A 12,822-nucleotide genomic window follows, 5' to 3' on the forward strand; every position below is an offset into this window, starting at 1 on the left:
ATAAAAATAATAGTGTGTATCTTCAATTTAGAGCGCACAAGAGTAAAAGCAATAAAGGTTTTACATTTTGGTAACCATTTGCTATATTTTTGTTAGAGGAAGATATTCAACACGTATTAATTTTATCTCCTATTATTTATATTATAGTAGGATAATTTAATTAATTTAAAAATTATTGTTATGTTTTATTTAAAAAGTATTGTTCGACTATCTTGTTTATTTTAATTAATGAAAATATTTCTTTAATCTCATTTTCACTAATAAGCTCCAGCTAACAGAAGATTGGTTTAAGTTAAGTATTTTCCTTAAAAGGTGTGTTAAGAAAGTCTCAATGTTCACTTAAATACCACCTCGTAATGGCTTTTTATTTAAATAGTCCAATTGAAATGGACTGGAGTAGGTAGTCTAATTGCAAAGTGCATTGGAAACCTCTATAGAAAATTGCAAGTTGGTATAATACATTTAGGAAACTTCTTTAAGGCAATGATTACTATGGCTTATGCAAAGTAGCATCAAGTTTGGTTAATAAAGTTAAATATCCAAGCTATTTTTTATTTAAAGATATATCTCATGTTGCCTTAAAGTTGTTATATGTGTATACTACCGTGTGATTGGAAAAAAACGGCGTCAGCGACGGCAGAGACAACTACGAGACGATCAAGCGCATATGGGAATTAGGCCTGCCGGATCTCTGGCCAGATCAAACTTCTTTGGAAAATTAGCATCTGTAGTGAGAGGGCGCTGTTTCGCAAATTTAAATGACCCGGTACATATTTTACTGCTTTTATTTCCGCATCCGTTTTAGTCCCCGCCTCCCGCTAGTCCCGCTCTACGCGACGCCGCGGCAGCCATTGCTCATATTCTCATATCAAATATCGATTGTCGATTTGATTTTTCGCTTGCGAATTTCCAAATTATTTGAGTTGTATTAGCAATATTATGTGTGTTTAAGTGATCACTAATATCCTATATATTGCGCGAATTACCCAGAGGTATCTATTAACCACAATAATTAGTGAATTTCAACGCAATTAGTTAATTTTTATTTGAAGACCAACATGGGAACAAGGCCTATATTTCGCTCAAGAAAAATGTTGTATTGATAGATCTATGGAGGAAATAACAAAGATGAGTCCAGAATTTAGCCAAAATGCATAATTTTCCAAAAATACTGAAAAGTAAGTACATATAAACATATGTTTAGTATTGCAATAAAACTGATAAAATTTTCTTCTCCCGGTGATGGGAGAAGCCATGACAAAAAAGTCAAAGATAATTCTACTACGAAAATACAATATTCTTTGCCTGAGGCTAGCCAGCTTAGCTTGTTTAAAAATGCTATATTAAAAACACATTTGTGAATTTTATTTGTAGATGGACATTTGCTGTTTATAAACTTTCGAGTCAGATATTAACTTTCTTTGAGGATCAGCTATATTTTAATAATTGAGGAGTAAGAAAATTAATAATGTTTTGTATTTGTAGACCAAAAATATGACAAGAATCTTTGAAAATATAACACAATGCCTTTTGTAATTATGTTGTTTTGTGATGATAGTAAAATTTGGTTGATATAAAACTGAAACATAACTATTCCTGCTCTATGAATGACTCTGTGATAACGTTACCCAGGATTTAACTAATTCAGGTGAGCAGTTAAGCCCTAGGCTCTAGTATATATTTTTTCAAGTTATTTAAAATACAGGGTTGTAAATTAGCTTCATATCTTTCTTCATATCTTCTTCTTTTTCAAGTGTTATATAGTTTCACTTCCATGTTTTTATAAAATATGCAGGGAATATTACACTAAATTTTAAAATAATATTTTATATGTCAAATAATACCAATGTTTTTTAAAATATGGCCATTTTTAAAGATTAACTTTTCTATACATTTAAAAATCACAAAATTGTAAATTCACATTTTCTTTTTAATTCAACGTATGTATAAAACTGTCCTCACATTTGATTTATACAAAGGTACTTTAATTTCAAAATATTTATTGATATTTTGCAGCTCCATCAGCACAATAAATCATGTTATGTAATTTTGTAGAGAAAAAATACAGTATTTTATTTTCTAATGGGACTAATAACAAAATTGAACATTGCAGCATAATCAGGTTTCGCTAGACAAGAGAAATATATGACCATGAAAGTGTATAGAAGATAGGCCTGAAAATAATAATATTCACTGTTAAAATAAAATAAAAGTGATTCAAGTTATAAAAGAACTAACCAGTGTAGAAAATTCACTTTCAAAAAGAAAACATAAAAATGGTTGTAAGTAAAGAAGCTTATATTCTATTATTTCTTTATATAAACTATTTTGTTTTATTTATAACATCCTAGTTTAAATAAAATATTTCCTATTACTACTTTGGTAAATAATTTTAAGTAATCGGGTCTAATCAATTTTAAAATAGTTAGAAAATAAATTTGTTATATTCGAACATATATTTTTTTATATTTTATATTTAATTTAATAGGTAATTGTTTATATTAACTTTTACACATGTATTTATAATCTCTTAGTTATAAGTATTTATAAAAAGATCGTGTTGCAGATAGAGGTGATAAGCAATATGTAAAATTTGTAGGTACAGTTAAAGTGGAATGAACTGATATTTTTATAGAAACAGAACAAAACTACTAAAGGGAAACGAGGTGAAGAGCTGTATGACAGATGAATCCGTCACTTGTCTTGTGGAAAACATGCTTTTCTTATGGTTAAGAAGTGGTATATCATCTTCATGTTCTTTCATAATTGAAGCACCATCATTGTGTATCATGTAGAAAAACTGCCGACATTCATAGGTAATCCCAAAGCGTAATATAAAATAATTTACATCCTATATTCCCTATATTTGTAGGAAATGTCAGTCACAAAATCTGAAATATAGGGTAAAGGAGCCTCACTGCAACTTCTGATAAGACTATCAGAGAGGATAATATACAATCAGAGAGGGTAAAACATAAAGAACGGACTATCTGGTAAACTATTTTTTTTTGTCTTCCAATATTGGTTTTCACATATTGGAAAAAATTCATTTATTAATTTACCTTTGTTTTAGTGATTTCAAGATAGTGAAAATTCACACAAGAATATCTATATACTTATTTACCTTATGAGTCTATACCCAACAGAAAAATAAAAGTGCTAGTAGATAGTGGGATAAATTTAAAGGATAATATAATATTAACTCAAAAATTAGGTAAGGAACTAACAGCGCTTTCAGATTAATACCATCGAAGGTGTAATCTTGCTATACAGGGTTATTCACCTCATTCGACACGGAGTATTGTAGCCAAAGATTTTGAATTTTTCCAAATTATAAAAGATTTGGGTTTGTTTAAGGACTATTAGAGCTACAATTTAAACGTACTTTTGTAAGATACAGATTGTTCCGAATAAATAAAAAATACCAATGTTGTATTTTTTTAAATGGAACACTCTCTATATTATGAAATTTTTAGTTTCTCCAATTAAAATAAAGATAACTTTGATTAAGGTTTATCTCACCTAAAAATGCAGTAACAATTTTAATGCTTTATTTCTCTAGGGGTATTTAAGTTTTTAAAACCAAATATTGTACTGAAGTTTTTCTGTTTTCTAAATTTTGTGTTGCAATAATAAAAATAATACTATCTTATACAGAGTGTCTAAAAATTTTATTTTATATTAAAATTTATTTTAAATAATTACTAGCTTTAAACGGCAATAACTTGTTTAATTTAAATGGAACACCCTGTATATTTTACGTGAATCAGATGCACAATTTAATTGTATTATATAACGTTTTACCTATATCTTCAAATTCTCATAGAAAATGCATTTTCTTATAATATTGACATTTTAGACTGTACCGATGCTAAAAACGATAATATTGCTAGCCCATTTGTTTACAAAGAGATAACTATTTAAATCTTTGCAAAAGAGTGTACCATTAATTAAATATACCACCATTATTTCCGCCCAAATATTAATTAATCACATTTAATTGTGTTAGTTAATAAATTATTATAAATAAATGTAGATTTGAATCAGAAATCAATATATTAAAAAGTTATGAATATGAACGTCTCTGTTATTATAAATAAGCATTTATCAAAAAATGACATAAAATTTAGGTGTTACTTTTACCACATTGTCTAATACACATACAAAATTCAGTTTTTTTTAGTACTGGAGCAATTATTAATCAACGCAAATAGTCAATTAATGTATGTAGTTCGAATACTGAGATCATATTAATTAGTCCTCTTTTACATCTACTTAACTAGTGTTTGATATTTTTATTTATTTGGGACACTGTAGTACTTGTTGCAAATAATTATAAATAGTCCTACAACAAATCCAAAACTTACAATTTGTAAAAATCTAATCGTTTGGCTACAGTACATTACTCCGTGTCTAATGAGCTGAATAACCGTGAATTAATTAAACCAACATTTATAAGAACGAACAATAAATTTTATAGAATTAATCTCAAATACTAAAATACCAAATAAATCTATTATATTTAGTATTGTAGAAAATGCTGATGTTCATACAACCATCTGTTCCAACGCACTATGATTCTCTGAAATAATGCTACAATCCAAAATTCGATATTTTTCATTGGACTTAGATTGGATGTAGGACGTAGATTATAATATTTTTTCAAGAAGTACTAATAGAAGTATTTAAGTATAAAAATATCCTTGGTGTAGCATATAAAATATCGGTATTCTTAATAGATGGTTATTTTCTTTTAATATGATATTTAGTCAACATTAACAACTATCAAACTAAAAATTTCAAATTTTCAATGTTTATGTTTGTTTATATATTAAACCAACAGGAATAAATTTTTAATTTGTCATGAAAACAGCTCACATTACAGAACACATTACAGATCAAAACATATCACAATTACATAAAAAAATGACATAACCAGTATTATATTTTCTAGGTGAACTATGTTCTAAAACAAATTGCAGCACCATCAGGGTTAACATAAACATATGTCATCAAACAAATATACACTCTTCAGTTTTTAGAGCAACATGACCAAGAAGCAATTGTAGGATAGTATTGAAAAGGAATATGCACTCCTAAGGAAAATGACATGGGGTAATATATCCCAGTAATTTCAATAAACAACAAATTAATATGCTGAAATAAAACATCTATTAGTTTCAAGTTTCATTGTCTTTATTTAATGTTGATTTTTTGTACAAAATTTCAACATTAAATATAATATTAATTAAAGAAGATATTTTATTTCATAATATGTCTTTGTCTTCCACTTTCAAATAAAAAAATGTATTCCTCATATGGTCTTATACGAGAATTCATATATGGCATACTGCAATTAATTATGTGTAATTTTTATTAGTACAGTCTGACATTCTTCTAGCTCTTCTAGCATATACATACATAAAGAAGAAATACATATTTTGTAACCCTTTTAATTTTCAATTTTTTTAAGACTTTAAGGAATATATTTTATTTTACTATAATTAGGTATGCACCTAATAAACACCTTAAAAACCTAAACATGGAAACCTTAGAAAGAATGTTCTTTTTAATTTTTAAGGTGTCCGATCGATTTTAAGGGTAATCCAATCGGAAATTGAAAGAAAGTACGGTAAATCTGATCATAAAAACTAAATAATTTTGTGAAACAGTTTAATCGCATAATACCCCAGACACCATAAAAACTAAAACATGCCAAATCCGGATGTATGGAAACCCTAATTCATTCACATCTAATAATACTTTTTTTTTCAAGGATGGACACAGGATAAAAATTTGTCAATGTATTGAAAAGTTTTCTTTGGAAGGAGTTTCGGATGCGGCCACGTTGTTTCGCCGTGCTGAATGTTTGTGTTTCCACGTGGACCCTAACGTGCGTTAAGCATATGGCACGTAAAGCTTTTTCCCTGATGTCATGGTTTTTTCATATGAAAAAAGGCGGATATTCCATTTTTTACTGTTTTTTTACTGCAACATTTGTATCTCAAATGTTTGTTTTATTTCCTTGTACCATTTATTTATTATTATGTTTATTTAAAATTATCATTTTATTGTAACATATTTGAAAATATTATTTTTTTATCTCTTAATAAATAATTTAATTCTTATATTAGTTTTTATTTGGTAATTATAATATATATATAAAAATATTTAAATTCAAATAAAGGCGCGCTTTTTGAATCGCTTAGCGCCGATCGCAGCGCCAACTATCTCCAGATTCAACGGATCCGTCATTGGATTTTTATATATAGCTATTAGAGAACCAGTTATACACATTGACTTGGGCATCTCGTAGTTATCTCTGGCGACGGCTATGAAATGAAGATCGAAGTCATTTTATATGTAAATTTATATGGGAAATGCCATCGATCGTCATTTCCCAGCCAACTGGACGCCGTTTTTTTCGATCATACGGTATTATACAAATAGCTTTAGCTATTCATTATATGTATAATATGTTAGAAACAAGTAGAAATTAGAATTTATAGAAATATATGTTACTAACATCTTACTAACAGTTAAATAAACAATGTACTGCTGCTCTTGTATATATGTATTACTGGTTGCATAAATTATTATTATATTTTTAAGTATTGATTCTAGATCTAGAAATAAGATCTTAAATTTGTAAAGTAGCGCACTCTCTCTTAACACAACAAATTTACTGTGTCATGAGATTAAAATAATCTTCTGCTTTTCAGCCCTTCTTCAGCTTCTATCTTTATCCCTTTCATACACCTGTTAATTACTCCTGTCAATGTCAAATTTTTATCCTTAAATAGCGGCTGTTCTTTTCAATTTAAACATTGATGTTTTTAGAGGAGTTAATTTATGATGCTTATGGTTGTTTCTTTATATTCTTTGTGTTATTTTTTCAAGAATTTCTTAATTTTATGCGGCCTCGTGCTACAGTATATTTTTCTATTCGAATTTCGCGCGTCTAGGACTGCCTACAGGTTTGACAGGTGCTAAATTATTTTGACAGTTCTAAGTAATCTCTGACAAGTAGTTTTTGTTTAAGAAGGGTTGAGGAGAATTGGTAGGGGAAGAGGGAAGTGAGAGTGAGAAAAAAGGTACACAAAGGTGGACTTTAATTTTTTTTGTTCCATTTAAAACCCATTAAAACAATGTGTTGGAATTTTAACAAGTGTGAGACGAACTGTAGAAACGTAACATATTGCTAAAAATGGTATGGAATGGCATTCTAGCTTTTGAATTATTCAATTTCAATCAAGGATAATAAATGCCCTTATGCCATGGGATTTTGCACAAGACGACACTTGTTTCTTACATTTTGCTTAATTCAGATAGTAAGTATTTTAATTGATAAGATCTAAAGATACATTTTTTATAGGCATAGATGTATCAAATGACAAATATTTTATATATTTTGTCTGCCTGTATCTAGATACTTGATTTTCAAAAACTTGTTTTAATTAGTTGCTACTACATTTTAATGAGAAAATTTTTGCAATTAGTCATCTTAAGAAATAATTAAGTATCTATTATTATTATCAAATTCGTTCTTCATTTAGCCATCTCTGCTTTAGATTGTCTCAAAAATAAGGAATCAAGTACACATTTTATACAAACTAGGTATTTATTTGAAAAATATAAAATTTAATATGCTTTAATTTTTCTAGATTTGTGTTATTGAAAGGCAGGTGTTCGATTTTCTTGGATTCCTATGGATACCAATACTAGTTAACTTCTTTCAAATAATTTTTGTGATTTTTGGATTTTTTGGTGTGTACCAGTACAGACCAAAATATCTAATCACTGTAAGTTCATTGCTATAGTAATTTTATTAAAACAAATTGTATACTTAAGTTTCATTTTAGTATCTCCTATGGCATTTGCTTTGGATAGCATGGAATGTTTTTTTAATTTGTTTGTATTTAAATGTAGCAGGACTTGATCATGGAGTAAGTATTTTTAGATAAATTATCTGTATACATAATTAAAGGTAAATCTAATGATGCACTAATAAATCAGTGACTCATTTAGAAAAACCTTTGGTAATTCTTTTGTGTTTTGTGTTTGTTGTGGAAAAAATATTAAGACAATAAAATAATTTTTTTTTTCTTTTTCTTTAGAAAAATATTATTCTTAAGTTAGACGAAAAAAGTGACAGCTGGTGGAAAAAACAGGCACCAGGATGTAAATTGGTGAATGTTGACGACTCCAAGTACGAAGGATGCTTATTTGACTATGTTTATGTGGAAGTTTTTCAATCAAGTTTACAAGTTTTTTTGGCTGTAAGTAGCTTTTTATATATTAAAACTATAAATATGAATTTTAAGGACAAGCTGGAAGGCTCTGTTTGCTCTCATTTATATGAAACATGAAAAATTAAATAGTTAAGTTATACTAAGAATTACAAAAATATTTCTGTTACAGGTGTTTAATTGTATTGTTGGAACATGTCTAAGTCGTATTTTTTTGGAAGAAGATGACACCTGTAAGTGTATAAATTATATTTTACTAGTAGGGAATCACACATCATTCTATTAACAAGCTAGGAAGGCAACATATTCCATGCAATAGATGGCAATAAGTAGATAAGAATTCTTCTGCAAAACTTACAATGGCAATAGTAAAACTAAATCAAAGAAAATATTTGTTTTATGTGTTTTAGATTGTTTTTGAAAGTTTTGGTTTAAATTTGCAGAAGTATTTTTAGGTGATCTAATATCTAATAAGTTTAAAAGGTAAAAATATGCTTGCAGTTGATTTCATTGGTGGATTTGATCCAAAATCTATTTGGTAAGTTTGGTGAATGGGAATGATCTATCCCTTATATTTTATGCCTAGTTCTACTTGCATGAAGAAAATCCTCATATTCTCATTTTATTTTCACTTTTCAGTAAATAATTTTATTGCCTTCTTGAGTAACACTCAAAGTAAACCAGTTTATGACTAAAACATTATTACTCTATTTTATTCTTTATTATTATTATTATATATACTGCTAGAGAGTCGATTTTTTAGAGTAAAAATAATGAAGTATTAATCATAAAATACTTGTTATGGCTAATGCTAAAGTATAAAAGCCAATTAGTTGTTAATCTCAAACTCAGAGACATATAGATATGATATCAGAGCTTACAATTATGCAACTAACATTACACTTTTTTTATACAAAATTTTATTAATTTTGTGTATATTTAATTTAATTAATTGTTTTGAACTATTTTCAATTTTATTTTAATAACGAATTTTGCGGAAATTGGGTTTACTTTGTTTGTTAATTTAGTTAACCTAACCTATCCTCGGTATCTTTTCTTTTCAGTTAATTTCGAGAAACCAGACGGTCCTGATAACTTTCTGTTGCATCCAATGTATGTGAGCTATAGTGGAAGTTTGGATGGAGCACATGCGCATTCGAATTCTAAATATAAAAAAAGCGCTCTTACCAACTTGCACGGTTTAGAAAAGTCGGAAAGGCGCGCGCCTAAAAGCAACCGCGTTTACGCAGACGCAGTGAGAAAACCGTTAGGGCGCAGCAGCTCTATTAATGCTCTAGCCGATGCGCCCAAATATGAAAAACAAAGACCTTATTCTCTCTGTTCTAACGCTTATTACGGTGACGAGGAATAAAGTTGATTCTAAATTTACATATTAATAATTAATATCGGTACACTAAGCAGCTTGCCCAGTTAAAATAACATTCATTTTTGTATTATTGATTTATTTATGTTCTTAGTAATGCTCCTTTAATACCTAAATTATTAAAAACTAAAACCTCTATGTTGCCATCGTTAGTAGATTATTACTCACAAATAGAGCAAATATTAGCGGTATTTACATATATTCTTAGTAATTTTTGCTTAAGATGTCCATAATTTTTATATGTAAGTATAACGTTAGGAAAATCTTATATGTATACGTTTCAAGTACAGGATGATCGAATTAAAACGTCATAGTAGGTGTAGAAGTTTTTGCTAAACGTTTAAACAATTATTTTATATAGTTCTTGTATTGTTTGTTTTAGGGATACCATTACGGTTAGCTCTCAGTGACTATCAGAACTAAAATGGGGGTTTTGTGCCTACTTAGATGTGGTTTTCAGTGATTTTTTCATAGTTTTAACTGTACTGGCAGCGATTTTACATAAATTAGGGTCTTCTTTATTTTTCCCTGCTTTTACGCTTATATTCTAGTTGAGTAATTTTGGTTGTGTAGCTTTCTTATTAATAGTTGGCAAATTTTGCATGTATCTGTGATTAACCAATAATTTTTAATAATCAGTAATTTCGATTCAGTGCACATATTTAGACGTAAATTTATAAACGGTGATCAATATATTGCTTCCATTTTCAACAGCGTCACATAGGTCGACGAGAAAGAGCTCAAAGCAGCGCACGTCATTGTACTCTATAGAGTTTAGTTCTCATTTGGACAATCGACATGGAGAGAGCGATAACGAATTTGACCATGTACCGTCCTCACCCAAGCCAATGACGCCTAGACGAGTGAAAAGACGCAGCGTCATGCAAAGAGGGACTTCGGGTAGACACAGCACCAACAGCAGAAGACAGTCGCACAATAGATCGTCCGTAAGGAGCTCGCGAAGAATGCAGAACCCTGTTACTAAGCTTTTGGAACAGCAGCAAAAATGTCAGGCATACGAGAGCAACACCAGCCAATCTCCTATAGAGTCGCCTACCGTTAATTATTACGCCAATTATAACATGGGCAGTACAAGCCAGAACTGGGGGAACCCCATGGGCCATACTAATCCCTCTTACCAGCAATCAACGACATCTCTCAACGAAGAGTTTGACGATATTTACAATAACAGGCCTGCTTCTGTAAGATCGAGTTATTCGAATTTTCACGGGGCCAGAGCTAATTATTCTCCTCCTAAGTCTTATCACAGTCACGCGACTCCACAGGTTCCACAGAAACGAGGCAACCCAGCCAGGAATAGTATGAGATCTATGGCTTTCTTAAATAATGGACCTCCAGCTTATACGGTACAGAACGGTATGCCACTTGACACTGAAACACCTATGTAAAAACTTAGTGCAATATTAATTAATTTAATAGAGGTCTTTTACACCAAACAATTTATTTGATAGAAATAGTTTTATACATCTCTATATCATTTATTTTTATCAATAGGGTTGTTAGATGACTGTAATGACAGCACAGAACACTGCTTATACATACATTATCATTATTAAGTAACTCTGAGTTGGTTTTCTACTGTTCTTGTCAAATATATTCAACAAAGATGTTTAAACTAAATTGTCAAATAAGCTGTTTAGTGTTATACCACTATAATACATATTACATCGAATTTTTGTTCCTCATCATCCTGGATTCAGTTTTAAATAACAATATAGAATAGATATTTTTTAATTTACAAAATTAAGAAACAAAAAAAGCTATAAGATTTATGACCGTCTAAGTGTTCATAATCATTTAATTTTTTATCGCTGTTAATACAATCTGATAAAATCATACCAACTTCCCCTATTGATTTCCTCAACTGCTCAAGTTAAAAAATAGAAATACTGTTATTGAAGTTTGATTTTTTTTAACTTTTCTGATATTAGGAACGACATTATATGTTTGTAATGGATGTTGAAGTCTAGTACATGTTTTGTTCTCTAACCTGGGTATTTTGCTGACATTACAAATATACCGTATGATCGAAAAAAAAACGGCGTCCAGTTGGCATAAATTTTACATATAAAATGACAGCGATCTGGATTTCATAGCCTTCGCTGACGCCGTTTTTTTTATCATAGTATATTTCCTATACTTGACATACAAATTAAAAAATTGATGTAGTGGTATCAAAATATACATTTTTGAGTTTGGATTTATTTTGAAGAAAATCTATATGTATGAGTAGTACATAATTAATATTATGGGGATTTAAAAGAGAGACCAAATAACTAAAATTTATTTACTGGTAATATCTCTTTTTGTTTGGATACTTTTGATATATATTGGAGGTCCCAAACTCTAAAAACAATTTAAAATTTAATTGGTAATAATATCAGCAGACAGTTTTAAGTATCCTTGGTATACTCTGTTAGCTGATTTAATACCATGAGATTTTAAATTAACTTATATTTTGGTAATGGGTGTCAGTAAAAGTAATGTAGGGGTAACAATTCTGTACAAATATGTTTTGTATATTGTTTGATGGAACCTGTAATTATTAGCTTTATTAATTATAATTTTTTATATTTCGAGGCGCTTTTTGTATGTTATTTATTGTTAACTAATGGAAATAAAATGTTAGTTTATAATAGCAAATAGAAAAATGTCATTGTGATATATAGATAGGTATAATATACTTTTTTGCCAATATTTACACGAACTAAATGTATTTTAAGATGTCAAGACTGGTATGTAAGCTCAAAAAATATTTTTAGAACCTTTATAATAATGTATATCATGTAACACTTGCATATCAAAATTCTAATGTTTATGCTGAGAGACAATAAATTATACATATTTATAATAGCTTCACCACGAGTAATGCTAATATTCATTCATCTTTTCTTTCATTTTGTATGTCTGCTAGTAAGTACAAACTTATTTTTTGTGTTCACAACTTTCTCACTTTGTGTAAATATAGCTTATAGAACTAAGAATATCTTTACCAAAGTATTACCTAAAATCTATTTTACTACTTACTATATGTAATTAGAATATTAAGTCAATATACATATATTACTCACTGTTTTAGTTTTATTACTCCTATATATTCTCACATTATTCTTTGCCATAAATGAAAATATAGAGGTAAAAAATTCATTTGCTTATTTATTTACATCA

General features: G+C 28.9%; 1 protein-coding gene and 1 long non-coding RNA gene across 4 annotated transcripts; both read left to right on the forward strand.

The window, feature by feature from the left end:
* The first annotated feature begins 641 nt into the window (after positions 1 to 641).
* On the forward strand, positions 642 to 6,128 carry LOC115876675. Of its 3 annotated transcripts, none has more exons than XR_004049182.1 (9): positions 642 to 992; positions 1,053 to 1,178; positions 1,486 to 1,648; positions 2,017 to 2,282; positions 2,600 to 2,816; positions 2,873 to 2,993; positions 3,074 to 3,214; positions 4,955 to 5,115; positions 5,777 to 6,128. It is a non-coding gene; the product is annotated as an uncharacterized LOC115876675 (long non-coding RNA). The 3 variants fall into 3 exon arrangements; XR_004049183.1 differs by having other exon boundaries at positions 2,056 to 2,282; XR_004049181.1 differs by having other exon boundaries at positions 646 to 992; positions 2,114 to 2,282.
* An 871-nt stretch (positions 6,129 to 6,999) lies between these two features.
* Positions 7,000 to 12,725, forward strand: LOC115876676 (sodium/potassium-transporting ATPase subunit beta-1-interacting protein). Its single transcript, XM_030892551.1, has 6 exons — positions 7,000 to 7,331; positions 7,665 to 7,802; positions 7,863 to 7,946; positions 8,118 to 8,279; positions 8,422 to 8,482; positions 10,348 to 12,725. Exons 1-6 carry the CDS (start codon positions 7,278 to 7,280, stop codon positions 11,040 to 11,042), a joined length of 1,194 nt encoding a protein of 397 aa, XP_030748411.1. The 5' UTR covers positions 7,000 to 7,277; the 3' UTR covers positions 11,043 to 12,725.
* The last annotated feature ends 97 nt before the right edge of the window (positions 12,726 to 12,822 follow it).

The sequence above is a fragment of the Sitophilus oryzae genome, unplaced genomic scaffold (genome assembly GCF_002938485.1).
Source record: "Sitophilus oryzae breed Bouriz unplaced genomic scaffold, Soryzae_2.0 scaffold_1440_pilon_pilon, whole genome shotgun sequence".
Lineage (NCBI taxonomy): Eukaryota > Metazoa > Arthropoda > Insecta > Coleoptera > Curculionidae > Sitophilus > Sitophilus oryzae.